This window comes from Prunus persica, chromosome G1 (assembly GCF_000346465.2).
Source record: "Prunus persica cultivar Lovell chromosome G1, Prunus_persica_NCBIv2, whole genome shotgun sequence".
Classification (NCBI taxonomy): domain Eukaryota; kingdom Viridiplantae; phylum Streptophyta; class Magnoliopsida; order Rosales; family Rosaceae; genus Prunus; species Prunus persica.
The window spans coordinates 30,480,402-30,502,278 of NC_034009.1; the positions used below are offsets into that span (position 1 = coordinate 30,480,402).

Below are 21,877 nucleotides of genomic sequence, written 5' to 3' on the forward strand. Positions count from 1 at the left end.
GTCTCTGGTTGAGGTTTTAATGACAAGAACCACACGAGACAACCCAATGTGTGTGTTAAGCGTTGCATCATATGAAATCATATGAATATTTTCTCCCTCTCCAAAACCCATTTGAATTTCTTTTTCTTTTTCTTTTCTCCAGTAATTTCTGATTATCTGGAGACATAACAGGAAGGGGGCATAATGGCACATTTCCCAACGTATATTTATTTATAGGTTTCTTCAGCGACCTCTTACCGAACTGAGATTTCTGAGAATTTTCCCAAGGCTGTAACTGTAAGCCTGTAGGTGCCTTGGATCCATCATCACATTCACATACTGTGTTGTCCTTGCCTTGATGCTTTCAACTTTGAGGGCAGGGGATTTAGAAAATCTTTTTTTGTTTTTGGTTTTGAGCAACTACTGAGCGCAAGTACAGGCTGGGAGAATGGGCCTATCTGGGCCCTACACGCATGCCATTGCCATGCTTGCCCCCACCCCACATACGATGGTCGATGTTACAGAAAGCCATTGCATACCAAACTGGGCCCAGCAACCAAGATATACCATATCCAGCTGAAAATGCCCCAACAAATAAACTGTTCTTGCCGGGCTTTATTTGTGTTGGGTGCGTGGGTACCATTTTGAGCCCACCAAACCATAACCAACAAGTGAACAAGGTATACAAATAGTTCCCAAAATAATATGGCCTCGTTTGGTGGGTCGGTTTTGATAATATGCCATATTTTTTAACCGTTGTATCAAATTATTTAGTCTAATTCAATAGTTAAAAGATATGACCTTATTTAAAAGCCATGAATAAGACTCTCACTATAGAATGACTATGAATAAGACTGGCTAGAGTAAATTGGGGTTTGAATTTCGTCCCATGGATGCACAAAGCACTAGTCATGACGTTATTTCAATTTTATTACGCTAATCCATGCCACCCCACCAAACAAGGTCTATATGATGCAGCATGACAATATGATGACTAAAACTTTAGCCTCAAACATGTAATTCTAGAATTCACCAAGCAGATATGAGAAAACCTCAAGGTTTATTTGATAATTTGGAATAACAAAACATAACCCTAGCCATGGGTAAAATTAATTTAAATATTTCTAGAAACCCTAGGAATAAACAAAGAATTAAAATAGGAAAATAACAAAGTTTTTAAAAATTGTAAAAATTGGATTTCGGGCTACCTAACGATCTCGGATGTCTGAAAAGACCCATACGTTATGGCAAAGCGATGAGTTTTACTCGTGACTCCATTCTTTTCGAATCGACGGGTCATGGGCTTGATTATGAGTTTAGAGCCCAAATATGCAGTTTATCCGATTTACCCTTGCTTGCATGTCTCCCCAACTCCTCTTTGATTGCTTCCATCATCTGTTTTACATCACTATAGGTGCTCAAGCACCAGAAACACCAGAAAATGGGGGTCTGTAAACGGAGATTGCCAAGGTACTTGGGAGTTGGCTTGGCATTCTCTTTGTTCTTGGTCGAGTTGATGAAACTTTTCAATTTTCAGCATGTATTGATCTATGACTACCTAATTGTAACTTTTAAAAAGTATTTAAAAGTTTGGTGGTATTCAGTTATGACTTTTAAAAAGTATTTAAAAATTTGGCGGAATTCAAAAAATTAATGACTTTTAAAAAGCTTATTAAATGAATGACTTTTCCATACTTTTAAGGCTAATTATTAAGAGCAAAAGTCTTGCCAATTTACTAGTGACTTTTATCAACTCTATGAAAATATTTAAGAATTTGTCATCTCTATGAAAGTCACTCACTTAAAAAACGTCTTAATAAGTATGAATTAGATACACCCCTCTAAAACTTCAGGTAGGCTGGACCAAACTGAAGTACTTGTCCGATATATTAATATGTGGTCATCTTTTATTTGTTAAAAACGTTGTTCACAAAACAAGAAAAGTTAGAAGTCTGAATTATGAATGTTTACATCTATCATCCGCCTACATCAGCACATACCCCAAAAAAAAAAAAAAAAAAAAAAAAAAAAAGACCAAATGTTGCAGAAAGTGAGCAGCAGCCAGGACCAGGACCTCTAAAATTCAAGTTAAATTGGAAAGAAAACAAAAAGTGAACAGAAAAAAGCTGAATGCTTTGGATATTACCATTACGCAGAAATTGAGTTTAAAAAGTAGGAAGATTTCAATTTGATGATGGTCGTCGAAATAGCAGAGAAGAGAGACCAAGGCCAAGCCCCCTTATTTGGTAATTACCACTTCCCTCTGAGAGAAACAAATTTATGAATTCCAGGTAATTTCCCATTTCCAAATCCAAATCCAAGCAACCCACCTGACACGTTCTTATTCATCGCTTAAACCCTTCAAACAAGCGCACACAGACGACATAGCTCAACTTTAAATTAATCTCAGTCTTATGGTCTCATGGTCTCGGCTTCCAACCCCAAACACACTCCTTGATCTATTCTTCCTCTATCAAATCAATGTAACTTAGTACCTATAAATATACATATATTCTCATACATACATTAATTAATACATTGGGATTGGCCATGCAAATTACCTTTGATTTGAGTTTGAACCAGCTCTAAAGAGACTAGAAAGTGCTTTGACGATGGGGGGCGGGGCCGCTCAATCTTCTGACCGCCACACTGTCCGAGATGGCATCTGCCACGCCGGTGCAGGCGCCGCCGCTGGTCAGCTTTTCCCTTCGCTTTTCAATTTCTAGGGTTCCGTTCCTTTGGGAACGCATTGGAAATCTGATGAATTTCTCATTCTTGTCTGCGAATTGGTTATATTTAAGCTTTGCAGGTGCTATGGCGGCAACGTTCGTGTGCCCTTTGGATGTCATCAAGACTAGGCTACAGGTCCATGGCATGCCTCCGGGACAAAGAGGTATTCTTCACTATTCAGACTCTATGCACTATTATTCCCTTGAACATATTATGTTGTATTTATCAGTGGTCAGAGGAAATGGGTGATTCTGGGTTTGCTGGCCTTAATTTATCTATAGAAAAGTTGGTGCAAGTAGCGATTTTTAACCATACTAGATTCACTAGCTAATGTATTGGAAGTATGCTGAACACATGTTTAGGTGGAAACTGGAAATGGAATCATAGTCAGATTAGAGTTTCAATTTTTGATCTGTAGATTATTCCCACAAATGAGGAAATATGCATTGAGTAGTAGAAGTATGCCACACATGCCTTAGGCTCTATACTTGTAGTTCGTACTGCATACCGCGTATTGTTACTCTTGTTGATATATGAATGTTCTTCTTTGTTATCCTTTTGGCCTATGCTCAGGTAGTATCATTATCACAAGCCTACAAAACATATTAAAAACTGAAGGTTTGAAGGGGATGTATCGTGGCCTTTCACCAACAATTCTAGCGCTACTTCCAAATTGGGCAGTGAGTGTTACTTTTGTTGCCTATATATTGTGAAACAAGTCTTTGGGAACCCTTATACTGTGCAAACTTGAGTTCCGAAGGATATGGGTCCCTCTTTCAGATCACATGCACATTCTAATCTAACATACTTTATAGAGTTCTGTTGGTGACATAAGTATTCTATTCATATGTAGGTGTACTTCACAGTTTATGAGCAACTCAAAGGCCTACTCCAGTCACATGGTTGGTTTCCTAAATGTCGCTTACTTGAAAATTTGTGTCGGTCTTCTCATGATATCTTATGAAACACATAGTATTCCTCTATTCTTGGTTTAGTTATGAGCTATGGGGGATACTTAATAGTATTTGGTTAGTTGGTTTTAATCATTCACTATTGTCATGCTGCAGTTGATGGCAGCAGCGAACTTACAATTGGTGCAAATATGATAGCTGCTGCTGGTGCCGGGGCTGCCACAGCCATTACAACAAATCCATTGTGGGTTGTTAAGACCAGACTTCAAGTAAGTTTACTGTTCTTGTCTTTGTAATTCATTTAAAATGGAACTATATATTATATATTATATTCTTATGATTGTTATTTCATTGATTGTAGTAATAAGGACATCTGTGATTCTATCTCATTTTCTGCTTGACCACATGCTTATTTCGTGATTAAGTTTCCTCATAATTATATTAGAGTTGACAGTGTTTAAGCATGCATATGCCCTTTCAAGCATGTGTTTTTCAAGCACGGGAGTTTGCTTTTGTTTGCAATAGCAAATGCTTCTTTGTGTTGCAGTCTCACAGAACTACTAAAACCGGGGAATTTTTACTGAAAATGGATGGATTTCAGAGGATCAAAGTTATCCAATATCAGTGCTAAGACGGATGCATTGGCCAAGCTGGCATAGAGTTTGAACTATATAAGTATGGCTTCTGGGAAGTGGATATGAAGAGATATGAGTTCAATATGATATAACTTCTAACTTGTTAGAGGTTTCTGTTTTGAAGTAACATGTGCTTCTTTTTAAATCTGTTTCCTTTTTCACCATAATTTGGTAGCTTATATCTTACGGTGATTTTATCTGTTCCTTTTTGAAATTGAATTGGAGATCCATCTAATTGCTAGAGATGGTCCTAGAGTGCTTATAGTTATAGGTTTTCAAGAAATGTGTGGGCATATAATATCCTTGGGGTTGATGCGTAATCTAACTTGGGTAATGAATCTCTTCCACATAATTACATATCTTGAGCTTCTGGCTTAACTCAATGTTCATGGTTTTAGAAAATTCTAGAACTTCACATTTATTAATGTTTGAACTGCTGTCTCTTTTTTAAAACATTCTTGATCATCTTTATGTAGACACAAGGAATGAGGCCTGGTGTGATTCCTTACAAAAGCATGAGATCTGCTTTCACAAGGATTGCAACTGAGGAAGGCATGCGAGGTCTATATAGGTCATTTTTCTTGTTTTCAATTATAGCATGTAGATATGACACTAGACTAGGAATTTCATATTTGACGCTTAAGTACTAATCAAAATTCTCTTTCCGTTCCAAATTGGTATAAAGAAGCCCTCTCAAGTTATGATAATTATGAAAGTGTGGTTTCCGTTCATGATACCTTCTTTGTTGTTTGTGTGGTTTCAAACAGTGGGATCTTGCCTTCTTTGGCTGGGATAAGTCATGTTGCAATTCAATTTCCTGCTTATGAAAAGATAAAATCTTTTATGGCAAAAAGGGGTAATGTGATATGTTTTCTTCTGTGCTAGATTGTTTTACTGGAATCTTCAGTATTTTCTTATTACTAACATTATCTGAACGCATGAAATTTAACTTTTCAGATAATACAACTGTTGATAAGTTAAACCCTGGTAATGTTGCCATTGCCTCATCGATATCCAAAGTAATTGCTTCAGTAATAACTTACCCTCACGAGGTATGCTCTGCTAGACTTCTTATTAAACACATTGGAATTTGGACTGCTTACAACTAAAAATCCTCATTCTTTCTTTCTCATATTTTGTTATTGTTATCCTGTCTGCAGGTCGTTCGCTCCAGGCTGCAAGAGCAAGGCCAGGCCAGACATATTGAACCCCAGTATGCAGGGGTTATTGATTGTACAAAGAAGGTGTTCCAAAAGGAAGGCCTTCGTGGATTTTATAATGGTTGTGCCACTAATTTATTAAGAACCACTCCTTCTGCTGTTATTACATTTACCAGTTACGAGATGATAGATAGGTTCTTGCGGAGGGTTGTACTTAAAGAAAAAGAGCATTCAAATGGCCGCCCTAAGCCTGATGGCCATGCTGAATCTCAGCAGGGAAATGGAGGCAACGAGAGAGTGGTGAATAACTCTGATTTGCGGCAATCACAATCCCAAACAAATCAGAGGACACCGATTCCTCTTGCAAACAAAGAGCAGCTAGCAGCAAGACACTGAACGACGACTCTCTTTTTTGAACTTAATTTTGATTGTAAGAAATTTTTCTGTAATAATGAAATTAAATAACAAGATAGATGAATGTAAGCCCATTTGAAGGGAAGAAAAAAAAGTTATTTGCCTTCTTTGTATTTTACTTTTCAAATGTACGCCATTGAATTAGCATTGAAGTAGTTCTTTCCATCCCTATGATTCGAAAGCAGAGAACTGTAACATTTATTTGGATGAGCAAAAGTTTTTTTTTTTTTTTTTCTTTCATGGATTTCATATTTTGTTATAACTAAGAGAGTTGCTATACTCTGATTCTTAGCCATTTTGGCTAGAATGAGGGCAAATGCAGCTCCAGCATATGGCTCTCTATTTTGTAGAACTCCCTATTTGAGGTTGGTGCCTCTCTACATTCGGAGAGGAGAAGAGAGAATTTGCGGGTTCTCCATTTCTTATTGTTCTCTCTACCTAGGCACGCAACCCTCTTTCACCTCTTACTTTTTGATTTTTTAATGAACTTTTAATTTAGAGGGGATGAGAGAAATAATATTATAGATTAGCCAAAGTAGACAATATTGTTAGAGGAAGTAGTTTGCTATAATGGCTTTCTAACTATTTTGACTAAAATTTGGAGACTCTCAGAGTTGCAGAGAATGACCTCCAAAATGGGATTGCCAATTGATTTTCAGTCGGATTGCAAGATAAGAATTTTCAAAAGTTGTGCTTTTTCAAATGGCCAAGCTTGAGCTTTGGTGGTGTAATAAAGCATGCCTTATTATTCTTTGCCCTTTTTCCCTCAAGGGCACAGCTTTTGCTTTACTTCAGTGATTTCCCACCAGCCACGGCCCTGGTCCATGCCACTTTAACTTTAACAAGATACCTCAAAAAAGATTGATATTGGCGTGCACACAAAGTTGGGTTTTTCTTTGATTATCAAAATCACATATATCAAAAATATTTTTTAAGTGCATGATTAGAGAAACATGTTTTCCCCTTGAGACATGCTTTAATTGGATATAGCAACAAGAAGAGTGTACAAAAATTTTTGGACCAAAGTTCATGAGAGACCATCACATGACAATTACATTCAAAAAGCTCTAATATATTTCCGATGACTAAAATTAGGATTTAATTAATTTACTCAGGAATGGTAACGAGCACAGGGCGCCAAGCCCTTCTCAGTAACAATGACTTGTAACGGAAACCGGTCCAGCCCGGTCTAGGTGAACCCGGCCCAACTCCACCAACTGCTTTACCCGCCACCACCAAACCGAACTCTTGCCGCGTATCTATCTCACTCTTCCTTTTCTCGTTTAATTCAAAAGGCGGGGAAGACACAAAGAGGTCCTTGAGGCTGTGCCTCTGAACCGGAGCCGGAGCCTTCTGCGGCAGTGACTGGACCGGTGTGTCTCGTCGGCGACTGCTGCTCCGGGTCAGGAGCATTAGCAAGGTGGGTTTGCGGCGGCGGAGCTGGATCAATGGGCTCGTTCTTGGGCTTCGGGTTGGGCTTTGGGCCACGCCGCACTGCGTCGCGAGCAGCTTGAACTTCTGTAGCGTCCCCATCTTTTGAGGTTTGTTGCTAACTGGCATGATCTCTATATATACATGGGGGGGAGTATCTTGCTGTGGGTTTGTAGGGAATTTGAATTTAAATGGGTGAATGATTGCCGGGTAGAGACAATTGATTGCTTCTGAAATGGGAAAAAGGATATGTTGGGAAGTGGATGCATCTTTTTTATACACTACTTAGACTAATACTGATTGGGTCTCTCTCTTTTTCACAATTTGAAAGGGAGGGTTTTGAGGGTTTTGGGAGGAAAAAGGGGGAGAGAGAGAGAGAGAGAGAGAGAGAGAGAGAGAGAGAGGTACATTTTCCAAGTAAAATTCCAAATGTGCTAAATCCAAAATCTAAAATCTACGGGGTTCTGAAAAAGAGGTACACCTCATTCTTTGACTGAAGACAGTTGAAAAGTCAGTTTTGGGCCATGACCATTGATGCCTGCCTACTTAGACTTGATTGCCCATTGAGGTGAGCCAGCCTGCATTCCTTCTAGATTCCATTTTCTAGGTTGGAGTAGTATGTACCCAAGATTCTTGAGCGATTATGTTGTCATTACCTCACCATCACAATGTGATTAGCTTTTGACCTAAAAACCCTTACAAAAAATTCCAATTTTAAAAGAGTTTATATAAATGTTTAGTGAAGAGTAGCTTTAATCTAATATAATATAAAAAATCTAGAACCTTTTTATCGTTTCTTTCCGTTTTTCCGGGTAGAGAAGGTGCTCAACCATATCAGACAATCCAAAACTTGGTTAATAAAGAATATCAGAGGAAGCAGAGGCCAGAAGGAAATGGACAACGGTACAAGATCTAAATGGGCATTCATGATCTGAAATATAATGTAAAATATGAACATTAACAGCAGTATCTCCATTTAATATGTACAATCCCTCAAGCCTTTACCTAGCAGTACTGATATGCCAAACTGGATGTGTTTTTTCTATTACCAACAAATCAAGGAGATGAGTACAAAATAACCTCAACCCACCTAATCAAATCTGAAACACATTCATGTTCTGTATTATGAAATTTAATAGAACGGGGAAAAATATATATCAGGCACTGGCATTAGGTGTAGTAGACCTAGTGCTAGGCCATTTTTGGGTCACTGAAATTGGTGAAGATAGTAGTCTCTTGTTCTTCATCAACCCAATCTCATCACAATCTGGTGAAGGTGGTGGCAGTATATTTGTTTTCATCCCGGCATTATCAAATGCCGGCTTTAAATTATCTGGCACATCGTGCCCGCTTTCAATTGTCTTCAAAGCCTCCAAAACCTCACACATGGTAGGCCTCATGTCGTTGTCCAGCTGCAGACATTGAAAAGCCAACTCTGCTACTGCAATTACCATCCTTCTAACTTCATCATCTGACTCAAATCCGAGACGTTGATCTACCAACTCATTGAATAAACCTTTCTGAATCTTGCTTACGGCTAAGTTAGCCAAATTAATCTCATGCCTATGCCTGCTTATATCAACTGCTGGCATAGATGATATAAGCTCAATGAGAACAACCCCGAAACTATAAACATCACTCTTACTAGTTAGCTGGTAACACTGGTGGTACTCTGGGTCAACATAACCAGGGGTCCCTTGTGGAGCAGTTGAGACATGGGTGACATCCATGGGGAAAAGCCTGGAGAGCCCAAAATCTGCAACTTTTACACAAAAATTGTTATCAAGGAGAATGTTGGTAGTCTTCACATCACGATGTACAATTTCAGAGGCATGGAGGTAAGACAACGCGTTCGCGGTTTCTATGGCAATGCTCATACGAATAGGCCATGTCAGTGCGCCAGGGTCTGCTCGCTCGCCGTGGAGATGATCAGCAACAGTGCCATTGGGAATGTATTCATACACAAGGAGGAGTTCACGACTGCGGCGTGAAGTGCAGCCATATAGGGAAACTAAATTTTGGTGGCGCAGACGGGTGAGAATTTCAATTTCATTCATAAACTGTTCCACACGTTTGTAATTGTGCTCATATAAACGCTTGACTGCAACTTCCCGGCCATCTTTGAGTTTGCCTATATTAGATTGATCAAAGAAAGGCCTTTCAGTAAGGTGCTGCAGATATACTCTGCAACTTCATTCCCTCTTTAACTGTAACTGTTATATTTTTCTTTTGTTTGTTTTTCAGAAAACAAAAGCACATAATTTTTTAACTCTTACCGTAGTATACGGTTCCAAAACCTCCATCTCCCAATTCTTTTTCACTATCAAAATGATTAGTGGCTTCTTCAAGTTCAGTGTAGGTGAAGACTGGGACGCCAAAGTAGGCGACGCCCCCTTCTATGTCTGAATTTGTGTGGGGCTGAGAAGAAATGTTCCTTGAGAGGAAGTTTGAAGCAGCGCCTTTTTTTTTGTAACACCACAGAAGAAACAAGCATACTGCAAGAAGTACCGGACATCCAAGGCCAATACCTGAAGCATGCAAGTGAGAGAGGTCAACTTTTAACCAAAGGACTGCTGTAAGTCAAATTATAAAACAGTTACAGAGCAGTTTATACCAGCGGGTGCTTAAAAGAGAGTTAAATTTGATCAAGGGTATCTTTTACAGAGCATTCAATTTACTCCCCCACCGTGTTTAAGCACATAGTGCGAAACTTGGGAAAGGAGGCATTAATGAACGGTGTACACTGCAAGGAATATGGTAATATTTAAAGCTTGTTGATTTCATGTAATGCTTAGAAAAGTAATCCTCTGTTGAGGGGCACTTGAGACTGATTTGATTTCCTTCCTTGGGTTGTAACAGTTGTCCTAGATGAGATCAATTATATATTTAACTTCAGAGATGTCAATCTTACCTAGTCCTAGCGTCAATCCCAATTTATCTCCTGCAACATAAATTGCAAAATGAAATTTTTGTTAGCTGAAGCAAAGAAGATAGAAGTGGCATTCAACAAAAACAAGATAGTGCATAACGATCATTTAAAAACTCATATGTACTTGCGTGTGTGTGTGTGTGTTTGTACCGAATACAAAGTATTTTCAACAGACTCTTTCCTTTTTTTGAGAGTTGAATCCTTTGAAGAAAGGAAATGGATAAATAACGAAGGGTCATGTAAATGCGGGAAGCATCTAATTTGATGTACATCTATTCCGATGTAAATACCTTTTTCTCTAACGGAACACTTAAATTTTCCCTTGTCAACATGGCATTCTTCTCTTACTCGAAATAGAAGTTGAAACGTAGTAGTCAATGCAGAGAGACTGAAGAAAGGTTTATATGGATCCTTGGGCATCTGAAACACGGAACATGATGGTGGGAGACTTGGTAAACTATGATCAGGCGAAGTAGTATAGTAATTATAGTTATGATTTCTGCAGCCGTAGTTAAGATCTGTATCGTGGAGTGGGGTGCTGCATTTGATGAGGGTCAGATTGGGTGTGAATAATTCATCAAAGACTGGAGAAGGGCCGGGAAGACGCAAGTCGTTGAAAACTTGATCATTGCAGGAATTTGTTTTCAAACGCTGCTCAAGCTTGCGGTCATTGATCAAAATCATATTTGGTTCAGGGTCGATGATCTCAAATTCATGCCAGTATCCTTCCTCTTTCAGTTGGATCCTCGGATTATCTCGATCAGAACAATTAACTGTGAACAACCCGTCGCATTCAGGAAGATGCGTCTGACATTCTTCGGGAGGACAGCCTTTGTTGATTTTCAACTCTTCGTTAGAGTGAAGAACCACTAGATGAGTGAGAAGAGAGAAAATAAACAAAGCCACGGGAGCCATCGAGAAATTCCCAGCTGAACTGAAGAGCCAGAACTAAAGCACCACGGAAAACAAAAAAGAAAAGGATCTACTTCTCTAGTTCAGAACAAGACTGCTGAATTGTTTACTTCCATTCTTGCTTCACAATATATTAAGTTCATTCTGTGTTTAACACGCTAGTTGACTTGGAAATTGGAAGGGGAAGACTCGTACAACTAGGTTGAAACTAGTGCAAGGTGGGGCTACTTTCCATGTAAAATATTGAAATCGTATGCTTGATAAACACACTGTTGATTGGTTGGCTTAAAAACAAGACTCTCATGAGGGAGTTTCCTTCTCATCTTCGCCATTGACCAGCAGTAGAAAGAAAGACTTGACCCCTTGACTTTTCAGCCCATGATGATAACATTCAAAATTGAAATCATGGTCTTAAAAAAGAGATCACCTTGCAACTCCTTTGAACCACACATTACGGTAGCAAAGATAACAACTTCTCCTGACTCGTGAACCAGGTTTCGCCCTTCTTTCGGGTGTACTTACATAATTGTGTGAACACTGGACAGTCCGAACAGTTTCACATCCATAAAAAGCATCCTAGTTGAAACGTTGACTGCAAAGAATACTACTATGATATTGAATTATAGAATATTAATGGAACCTAGTATCTCGGTGCGTTCTTAAGGACTTGAGCTTCAAGCCCCTTCTCTTCTCTTTGATGTTATTTGGTCGTAAGGCATCCCATATATGATATATATCGTTGTTATATAATTTTGGTCATTATCATTTCCCTCCCGCAATTTAAGAAAGAATATGAGGAGTTGGCATTAGTAAAACGTAATTATGAACTGGGTCCTTTTCTCTGGCTGTCATTTTCTCTGGCGGTCTTGATGGTTTAAGTAGGAGACGGGGTAAGAGGAAAACGTATCCACAAGGGTACCTAACCTAGACTTTGTGGTGTTAGTCGTAGATGACTAATTGAAGGGACCCATCCCGTTGGCCGGATTGATACAATGGCTACGGAAGCAGGACTTTCTGAGTTTTGTTCTACACTCTGTTCCTTGTTCTCTCTCAATAACAGAGTCCTCTGTTTTATTCATGCTTCAAGACCACTTCAGTTTTGAATTTGACAAGCGCAAATACATATATATATATATATCTTGGCCTCTTGCCTGCGACTTCTTTAAGCTGAAATTTGTGATGGGTTTTGTTGGTTCTTAAAATTAGATTAGAGACTGAGACTTAACTCAGTATGGTTTCAATCCATGTCATTGAAAGATTGAGCTCATAGCACATTGATGTCGAGGGTGGCTTACCGTCATTTGGTTCGATTGCCCTTCTTCATCAATAGGCACAAAACCTAGAAGGCACACAGCCTGTTGTATCCGAAATCCAAGTCCTTATAAACAGGAACTAAAGCAACAAATGAGCAGCCAGGCCAGCAGCATGGGAAGCATAAGGTATTCTAGATTTCTTGCAACCAAGAGAATACAAGATGAATGACTTGTGGCCTTAAACAAAACTATCTGACTTGCCTGTTTCTTTTTCCTTCCATGTTTAAATTTCAAACTCGCAGAGTAATTGGGTTTAGAAGACCTACATCTGTAATTTGATAATCCTTAATCATCGACCAAAAGGCATGGTTTCATGGACTCCAAGTCTTGGAAAGCCTCATTCTTCTTCACCAACATGTTATCAAATATTGGTTATAATTTAATAAACTCAAACTGCAATTTGAACATTAGCCACTCAAGCATCTGAGTTAGAATTGTCTTAGAGTTGAAGATTAAGGGCAGTCCTTAACTAGGATTAGGAAAGATTATACAGTTGATAAGTGTGCTTGCCTAGTGCTCTTATAACTAGGGAGACTAGAAATTTGCAGTTCTGAAGGTTCTCATTCTCATTCCACGATTCTATAAACTTAAGGGAAAGAAGAGTGATGCTATGCTAGTGCTATGCACTATTTGAAGGTAGTTTTGTTTTTGGTGCAATAGTGCATGCCTATTGGACAATCCAATACTGCAGCACTGCTGCACGCTGTGGGTCATTTCTAGCACTCACAAACTCACAATGGCATATGACTCTGGGACCTCTGTGGCTCTCTCTGTCTCTCTGTCTCTACCACGCAACCAAGTTTTATGTGATGAAAGTGTCCAATTTGAAGTTCAAACAACCCATAAGGATTTGTATAATGCAACGGTCTGTCACAATTTCAAAAGATGGCTATAAAGTGTAAGCACTGGTTTGCGTTTGGTAATTGGTTTATGCGGGTTCCAGGCGTTTGGTGGTGTCCTTTTTGTTTCCAGAACAAGGATTATGAATCTTTCTTCACATAGAAGTTTCAGTTTTTGAGGGTAGCATTAAGATGAACATTGATGATCTCCAAAGAAACAACAGAGATAATGGCAACAAACGGGGTTTAATAAATAACAGGCAGAGGTCGTCGGTGGTGGTTTTAGTCAAAAATGGCTGGTGAGGAATGAAATGACCGACAGACAACCAGCAAATTTGTGTAGTTGGAGTGCATTGAATGTGACAGACTGTAGAGGGTTTAAACTTGTTCTACATATATCAAAGAAAAGGGTTTTTATTAACTTGATCGTGAATTTAGACATTGTTCATCATCAAATTCTACTTTTAAGCTTTCAGCGCAACCGGGGATGAAATCATCTGAAGGTTTAGGTTCACTTACAGACTGAATGACGTTAAATCTAAAATATCATCTCAATATCTAAATCTAAATTTGTCTACTTCTCTAATCTTATTTATTGAAAATGTGAATGCTTCTCAATTATTATGTTCTTTCCTTTTCAGATTGTGACGTTTATGCCTCGGTTATATTATATATATCATGTCGTAAAATAAGTTATTGTATGATTGTATCCTATTTTCTTCTTTTTGTAGATAGAAGTTAGAAGCTGCATCACTTTTTTTTGTTTTGTTTAGAGGTTCAAGATTTAAATCCGTAACGTTTGATATTCAATGTCGTGTACCAGCAGCACCCACTTAACTATTTTCTATTTAAAGTTTAAACAACCGCCATTTTTCTTGAATCAAATGTACGGTAGGAATTAGTCTATTCTATGCCCAAGTGGACAATTATATCATGCCCGAAAGTATCTAATTATTCATAATAATTTCATGTACACAGAAGATTAAAAATAAAAAATAAAAAACTAACCTTCATCATCCCGGCAGCGCACAGAATGAGTCCTCCTTGGGCAGAGACACCTAAAATGGTAGGTTGTGTAATTGAAGCCGCACCTCCCTCCACTGTCTTGGCAGCGGCTGCAGTCACTAGCAAACCAATTCAGCTCAAACCCTCTGCTCAAAACCTCTTGTATTAATCCCACCTCACCATTCTCATACCCTCCTCTAGCATGAGCCACCACCACTTCTCCTCTACACTTGTCACTTCCTAATTTTGGATATTCATCCCGAGGCAGAGCCAGAACTGAAGTATTACTTCTGGTTTTGTTAGTTGGCTGATCAAAGCAACCGACTTTGTACTTTGGAAATGACTCAACCACAGAAGAGTTGCAATTGTAGAGCAAAAAGAAGTCAGCTTGGTTTGAAGCCAACTCGAACTGATCATTGGGAAGGGTTAAGTTATGGAGTGATGAAATATCATTGTTACAAGCAGTGCTTTCTAAGTAGCCTGAAAGCAGAGAATTTGAGACAAGAAGAGACTTTCTTTGGTAATCGATGTTGTGGATGATGTAATTGTTACCAGACAATTGGAGAAGTGGGTAGGCATCTTCACCATCTCCATGGCAAGAGAGCTGGAAGCCAGGGTAGCCACAGAAGGATTCTTGCCTGCCTTGGATGTAGAATGGATAGCTAATGTTTTGGCGGCCACAACTTACGGGCACACTGCAGTTTTGGTAGTAAAAGTCCACAGCAAATGAGGCTTCTGTTAGGAGGAGAAACATCAAAATGAGGATGCAGAGGTTTTGATTCATTTGGGATATTGTAAATTGTTGCGTAGAGACAGTGAAAAGGATAATAATAATATGGCAGAGAGAGGGAGAGAGAGAGAAAGAGACACAAAATATAATAATAATTTTGAGAGTTGTATTTGAAGAGGGTGGCTTTGACTTGATAATTGCCCAACTGGAAGCCTCTGGAGCTGACAGTTGACACTTTTTGAGCAATAGAATGCTGTCTTTATAATCTGCCTCACATCTTAGACTCTTGAATTCAAGACAGAAAGTTGCCTAAATGGGTCACATTCTAAGAAAGTCGTACAACTTGACCAATCTCATAATTCAACTTCTGCTTTACATCGCCTTCTCTACAGGGCCACACACAGACTTTTACTCTGAATTTGAAACGATAATCACCGTTCATGTATTCAGAACATAAGTCATTACAATTTGAAATTGGTAACTTACGCTATGATTCATCAGCAGGAAAAAAAAAAAAGGCACAACAAGAAGAAGACGACTTTGATGCTACACGTACACGTAGTGCTCGTTTAGTGTTTAGGATTTGATTAGGTTGATTAAGTCACTAAATCTAAGATATGTTGAAGGAGAAAATAAAAGTAAATGTGTAATAGTTTTTCAATTTAGGGGAATTAAGGGGGATAAGTTAAAAGATATTGTTATCCTACCATCTTGTGGATTAGATATGATACATTTCTTCATGAGTAATCTATCTTCTACCTTCAACTTGGTAAAAAAAAATTCCTTTCTTCCCTAACATGCTTAAATATAGGGACTTATTTTATTTAATTCAATACTAGAAACCAAACCAGCACGCATCTAAATAGTATCTGTATATTAATGAAATAAGTAGCCACTAGTGCTAGCAACCTAAACAAGCGACTTGGTCTCAAATATGTACCGCACGTATATAAAGCAGTCACATGATGCGTATGCATTTTTCTTCCTATGTACATTTCTATAAACAATCATGTAGGATTTTCAGAGTCAAATCCTCATATACTATCACGGCACAACTGATTCATTTCAGCCAAAGTGGGGTGGTTTTTGACCCAAAAAAAAAGTTGGGTGGTGATAATTTTGAAACTTGTGAAGATCAGAGTTATACATACTATTTGTACAGAAAATAATGGCCTGTGTTGTGTTGACTTGGAATAAATTACACAAACTCACAAGGCTCTCAGGGATTCAAGATACTGATTATCTATTACTTCTCTATCCGTTGTTGCCTCTTGTGTTTCTTAAAGTGTTTGGTGTCGACGCGTTTTTGCCCAACTCTTTTTCTGTCAAAGTCTCAAAGGGGACTTTCATCCCCGTGGCAGTGGGAAATTCTGCTGAAAAGTAACACCGACTAGTTGAGGGATATTGATTCCTTTTTCTAACTTATCAATTCAAAAAAATAAAATAAAATGAATCCTTGTAAACGGGGAAAATGATCAGTATATTTGAGTTAGATTAGTTGACCAAAATAATTTGTCAGCTACTTTGTATCAAAGTTTGCTCTCTCTCTCTCTCTCTTTCTCTCTCTCTCTCTCTCTCTCTCTCATGGGTTAGACAAGTTGATAAAAGTAATTTGTCCATCATCTTGCACCCAAGTTTAATCTCCCTCCCAATACATTGGTAGTTTAAAGTACCGTTTTATGAAAATAAATAAATAAAAGAAAACTGGGGAAATGATCTCAAGAGGGAAAAAAAAAATGAAAATTGCGAAGTTAATTGGGCTAAGCTGGCCCACTACGTGACAATTTCATAGATGCAAAATGGGCCAATCGCAATTCTCAGCCCGTTATCATTTTTACCTCCTTTGGTTTTGGCAGAAACGAGGAATCTAAATTTTACACCAACCGGTTCTGTAAGAGTTTTCACAGTGGGGAGATGTAAATTCGGAGGTGTAAAGCCGTGTTTATATCTCCTTCACACCTTCGGGAGATACAAATATCAAATTTTATTTTTTTTTGTATTAATTCGTTTTTTGTGTTAGATTTTTTTTTATGTTAATTTTTTGTTGTGTATTAGGTTTAATTATTTTTTCTAAACAAATCGACCGAAATTTTTTTAAATTCCTATAAGATATAATTTAATTCAATATGATGTAAATAAAATTATTATGAACTATTGGTTTTGATATGAATTTATTCTTCACCATTGATCAGTGTAGTTGTTAATTTCATATTTCAATTTGAATGAAATCTGGCCATACATTAGAGAGTTGTTGGAGAAGAACTTGGTACATTTGCATCGTTTTTAATAACTTCCTCATATTAATAAATCTCAACCACGCCCTGGGCCCACCATTTTAATAACTTCCCCATCTTTTCGGTAGATTTTCTCTCTTCCCTCTCTTAGCTTTTTTGCTACGGAACCCACTTGGCTAAGTCTAAAATTAAATGTACATTTTTTTTCCCATCTCACGGCTGTGATGTACATTTAAAACCGTATATACCTTCCCATTGCAGGACATTTTGGCAACCAAATGTGTATATATGACATACACCTTATCACTGTAGATGCTCTAAGCAGCTATTCCTTTTCCTTCGAGAGACTTCTTCTTTCTTCTGAAGCAGCTTTGCTGGCGTTCCATTCCGGCAACGACTGTCGTTTCATTCCTGTAAAACCTAGACATGCAACTTTCTTCTTTGTTCTTCTAGCTGTTAGTCTCCAACGTTTGGACATCATTTGGTAAAGTGGATTATTTACTTATTTGCACCTTACTGATTCTGAGTTTCATGCTTTTCTGGTAGCTTTTGATTGTTGCATGCACGAATTGGACAAAGTCTTTTCAGGAAACATAAATGGGTGTCAAGTGAAATGGACTGATCGGTTTAAAATCTTCCAAACCTCATTGAAAAGCTTGTTGCTATAAATTACTAAGTTTGGTTGTTTAAGTTGTTTCCTTGTGGACTCCTAGTTGAGTTCATATCCTCATGTTCATGAATTTGACAAAGAAATTTAGAGTGCTATAATAAGCAAGCAGCATCCCTGTTGTAAAGATTTCGTATTTGCACTGAAAGATGGCATGGAATCTGTCTTGAAATTAATTGAGTTGCTGTTTTGCAAATGGAGGAAAGTTCGGAACTTTCTTTCTTGAAAGTAATACTGGTTTTGTATTGTGTCTGTGCTTTTATTTGCTTTGAGCTTCTTACAAGGTCTGGTCCTAAACTCGTAGGAACGAGTGCTGCTTTTTTATCTAGCAGTTAAGAATTAAGTTGTCCAGAAAACATATAATTTTTCTATCCGCATATATTAATTGTGCAGTGAATTTCAGTTTTGGTTTAATTTCAACTTTCTACTGTGTAAATGCTAGAAGGATACTTATAGCTATTTTCAAAGAAAGAGCCTAAGATTCTTTCTGCTATTAACGATTATAGTTTTCCTCTTTCCGTAAAATTCAAAAGCAAAATCCTTTATAATATAAATGATATATAAAATGAATTTGAAAAGCTTTTAAGATAAAGTTAAACTAAAGAAACAAACAATAGGTAAATAAGAATAAAATAAATTAAGATTAAGAAAGTAAGCATGGTATGGTGAAGCACGTTAAAGATGTTCTAAAGTCTTTGTAGTCTCTCTATGTGTAGGTAATGACGGTTTACAAGACTTCAAAATACGATCTCTCATATACAAACTCAAAGTTCATTGTGAACATGTTCACAGTCATATATAGGTCTCCAAGTGACCGAACTGTTGCTAAAAAATAATGGCTTATGAGGTAAAAACGGATTGCTTCATCTGTTCTAATGCTAGCAAAAATATTAGTAGCCTTAATCTGCCAAATGTTATAATCATTGCTTATAAGATAGAAACTTGCATCACAGAAGACAGCATCCTCAAATGGCTCACCATCCAGTTTATGTTTAAGCCATGATTCAGCTCCTGGGACCCAAAAAGCAAGCTCCGGACATTGACTATTAACAAGCAAGCAAACATAGCTTTCAAGGATGGGAAGACCCGAGAGAACCATATTATGATAAAAGTTCCATGTTTTGGGAAGATCAGTTTTGTTCCTAGAGAATGGATTCAACAAGCTAATCTCAAGATAGAAACAGCTTATTACAGTGATGATGAGAGTTTAAAGATGGTCCATGTAAGAGTTGGCGGTGCAGCTTATTAGCAGCAGCAGTGTACCAGGCTTTTATAAGTAAAAAAATATCAGACATATTATATATCCCTGCGTGGTCGGTGCTTGCAGTAATTATATTTTAGAATTTTATTTTATTCAAAGTTGTTTGGGCGTCGATAAAGACATTCTTTTATCATAAAATTGAAAGCATTATCTTTCCATTCATCACATGTGGTTCAATTTCAATGCACATCGGGTGATCCAAAATTCCATCAAATTGACCAATTCTATATTTTGTATGACTATGTTGTTGACACGTCAAAGTATTGTATAATATGATTGGATCCAACTGTTTCTCCTCGTGGAGGATCTGAAAACAACAACAACAAGAAATGCAATCGTGTTTATGTAAACAAACAATGTGTGAAGCGCGTATTAGGTTGGTTGGTTTGCCGTGTTTGTCAAAATCACAAATTTATTACAAATAAATATGTAAGAGTTGCTTAAGATTGTCCAATTTATTGTTTTAAATTGTTCGAATTACGGTGCATATTAAGAGAAGTTAACAAAATAATTATAGTAATTTTTCGCCAATTATTTTAAACGAAGTAGTTGTGCGCGGTCTAGTCCAGTGAAAAAGAGTCTTTACTTGCTGATCAGAGGGCTCAAGTTCAAATCTCCGCATCATCATAGTTGTGTGTGTGTGAAAAATTCTCATATTCTATAGTTTAGATAATCACTTGTACTAAGAAAAAAATTAATTGTGTTTGACTATACACCTGAAAAATATTCCAATAACAATTAATTTATTTTTGTTATAATTAATAGTTTAGTCACAAAAATAATATAATAAACTATGAAACCGCTCGTATATCCCTTTCTTCATGTTTGCTCAACTTGAGATTAATAAGTCATGTTTTTATTTGCTAAACTTTTAATTGAAATGCGTTTGGGTTTATTTATTTAATTATTTTAAAGATATAACGAGTTTGGCTTGATTAGGTTGGTCCAACTCAATCTCGTCGAGTCATCCTTAATGGACAACATATCTCTTACCATTATATATGTTTTCAATGGCAAAACTGGAATGTCAATATTTGATAAGAAATACAGTTTTAAGCATAATTAAGAGAAACATGAGATTATGAAATTGCTCTCAAGTTGCTGTGCATGTTGTGAAGGCATCTTTCTTACAATATTGATCATGTGACCGACACTTATTTTCAGTATAATAAATTGGGAATTTGAAATTAAATAAAACCTTCCAAAACGAAAACAATTACATCATGGGATTCTTGTGCAAAATGTCACACATTAGGTCAAATGATATTTGATTACCCGGGCAAGCAGTAAAACATTGAATGAACATTATTATCTATAGTTTAATTGCCAGGCTTTGGCCATTTCTGTTTGGCAATTCGTTGAGCTCACCTATTTTGAGTAGAGTAGGTATTGTGGAGAAAAAAATAAGACACCATATCATATTATGTCAGTAAGTTCGTCCTTTTGTATTTAAGTTCGAATCGTCATTTTTCAAAATTAAATTAATTTAAAATAATTTAGATCATAAATTATATTTAAAATAATAACTTGTTATGTACCATGGATGTGTGTTCCTACAAAATCGATAAAATTTCATAATACGTGTGTGTAGGAGGGATCAAACGTGAACTCTTGAATTTATAATAGTATTTTTTTTTTTTGAGATATTTAGTTATATACCAATTCTTAGCACTAAAACTATAAATAAACCATACACCATTTTATTTCTATAAACATACCAAAAAAAATCTAAAAAGAGATAGCTGGCCCTATTAAATTAAATTTTGATTATTAAATTACTTTAATGCATTATTGAGTGTTTTAGATTTTTTTATGAGTTTTTGGGTTGAGTTTGTTTTAAGAAATTAATGGCAGTTTTGTATTTAAAAGAAGTTAAGAGCCTTTTTGTTATATTGTAAATGAGTTTTGGGTGTGTTTCTAAAGTCCATTTCATATAGGTTTTTTTTATAATTTAGGCTCATATATTAAGCATAATAGTGAATCTTTTTTTTTTTTTTCAGGTCGACTTGAATTTATAATAATATACTAAAGTTAAAATGAACATAAAATAATAATAATAAATATGAATATAATAGTGGCGTAAAAAGTAAAAAAGATGAATATACTACGATTGTTGCTAGAAAAATCAGCACTAATTTATTCTTAGGGTAGGCGACCGTTGGGTTCGATCAATCAAAACGTGGGGATCTGACTGCAGCACTTGCGCAAAGGCCTAAAAGGCGCGTTGCCTCACGCCGTTACAAAGGCCGTGGGCTCTAAAGTCTAAAGTGAGAATTAATAAATGAAAGTCTAATCGTTTTCTCGAGAAAATCGAATGGGGATAAGGAGGAAAAAAGACATCGTCCCCATCAGAGAGTATCCCACCATACACGTGTCAAAGAATTTCCTCCATCACACGTGTCAGTAGTTAAGATCCTCACCTTAATGACTAATCCGAGTGGCCTCAATGCCACCAATCGCGACCCAGTTTAGTAAAAGTCACTAGATAACGCTCAAGCTCATGGCCCATCAATAGTTACTTACTCACACCCCACACACTCACAAACATTACCTATGTTACCCTTGATAAACTTCAAATTCCCATCGATTCCAAGCATCACGACCGTATTTGAGTAGAGACAAGATTGTAATTTCGAAATATGGGTGCTCCCATCGCATTAAATCATGGGCGCCCCAAGTAGATGGCGATTTCTTTTTATTTTTTTTATTTTATAGAAAATAAAAATA

General features: G+C 37.1%; 3 protein-coding genes across 5 annotated transcripts; 1 reads left to right on the plus strand and 2 right to left on the minus strand.

Annotated features, from left to right (window-relative positions):
* On the plus strand, window positions 1,711-6,063 carry LOC18788888 (nicotinamide adenine dinucleotide transporter 2, mitochondrial). 2 transcript variants are annotated; one of them, XM_020554757.1, is made up of 10 exons: window positions 1,711-2,270; window positions 2,563-2,673; window positions 2,789-2,872; window positions 3,283-3,389; window positions 3,563-3,611; window positions 3,777-3,889; window positions 4,732-4,826; window positions 5,023-5,111; window positions 5,213-5,307; window positions 5,416-6,063. In XM_020554757.1, exons 2-10 carry the CDS (start codon window positions 2,592-2,594, stop codon window positions 5,809-5,811), a joined length of 1,110 nt encoding a protein of 369 aa, XP_020410346.1. In that variant the 5' UTR covers window positions 1,711-2,270; window positions 2,563-2,591; the 3' UTR covers window positions 5,812-6,063. The 2 variants fall into 2 exon arrangements, with proteins under 2 accessions (XP_020410346.1, XP_020410345.1); XM_020554756.1 differs by having other exon boundaries at window positions 1,712-2,673.
* Window positions 6,937-7,389, minus strand: LOC18789759. Its single transcript, XM_007226285.2, has one exon. The coding sequence runs from the start codon at window positions 7,387-7,389 to the stop codon at window positions 6,937-6,939; it is 453 nt and encodes a 150-aa protein (XP_007226347.2).
* Window positions 8,169-15,094, minus strand: LOC18790766 (LEAF RUST 10 DISEASE-RESISTANCE LOCUS RECEPTOR-LIKE PROTEIN KINASE-like 1.2). 2 transcript variants are annotated; one of them, XM_007226311.2, is made up of 4 exons: window positions 14,262-15,094; window positions 10,172-10,201; window positions 9,537-9,788; window positions 8,169-9,391 (listed from the first exon to the last, which is right to left on the minus strand). In XM_007226311.2, the coding sequence occupies exons 1-4, from the start codon at window positions 15,040-15,042 to the stop codon at window positions 8,418-8,420; spliced, it is 2,037 nt and encodes a 678-aa protein (XP_007226373.2). In that variant the 5' UTR covers window positions 15,043-15,094; the 3' UTR covers window positions 8,169-8,417. The 2 variants fall into 2 exon arrangements, with proteins under 2 accessions (XP_007226373.2, XP_020410344.1); XM_020554755.1 differs by lacking the exon at window positions 14,262-15,094 and adding an exon at window positions 10,480-11,616.

What these genes read in the sequence shown, in the direction of transcription:
- LOC18788888 (XM_020554757.1), top strand. Translation starts at nt 2,592, where the DNA reads ATGGGGGGCGGGGCCGCTCAATCTTCTGACCGCCACACTGTCCGAGAT. An exon ending in CATGCCTCCGGGACAAAGAG is followed by an intron (nt 2,873 to 3,282) that starts GTATTCTTCACT and finishes GCCTATGCTCAG; the next exon opens with GTAGTATCATTATCACAAGC. An exon ending in TAATAACTTACCCTCACGAG is followed by an intron (nt 5,308 to 5,415) that starts GTATGCTCTGCT and finishes TCCTGTCTGCAG; the next exon opens with GTCGTTCGCTCCAGGCTGCA.
- LOC18789759 (XM_007226285.2), bottom strand. Translation starts at nt 7,389, where the DNA reads ATGCCAGTTAGCAACAAACCTCAAAAGATGGGGACGCTACAGAAGTTC.
- LOC18790766 (XM_007226311.2), bottom strand. Translation starts at nt 15,042, where the DNA reads ATGAATCAAAACCTCTGCATCCTCATTTTGATGTTTCTCCTCCTAACA. An exon ending in GCGCTGCCGGGATGATGAAG is followed by an intron (nt 10,202 to 14,261) that starts GTTAGTTTTTTA and finishes TTTATGTTGCAG; the next exon opens with GAGATAAATTGGGATTGACG. An exon ending in GGGATTGACGCTAGGACTAG is followed by an intron (nt 9,789 to 10,171) that starts GTAAGATTGACA and finishes TGCATGCTTCAG; the next exon opens with GTATTGGCCTTGGATGTCCG.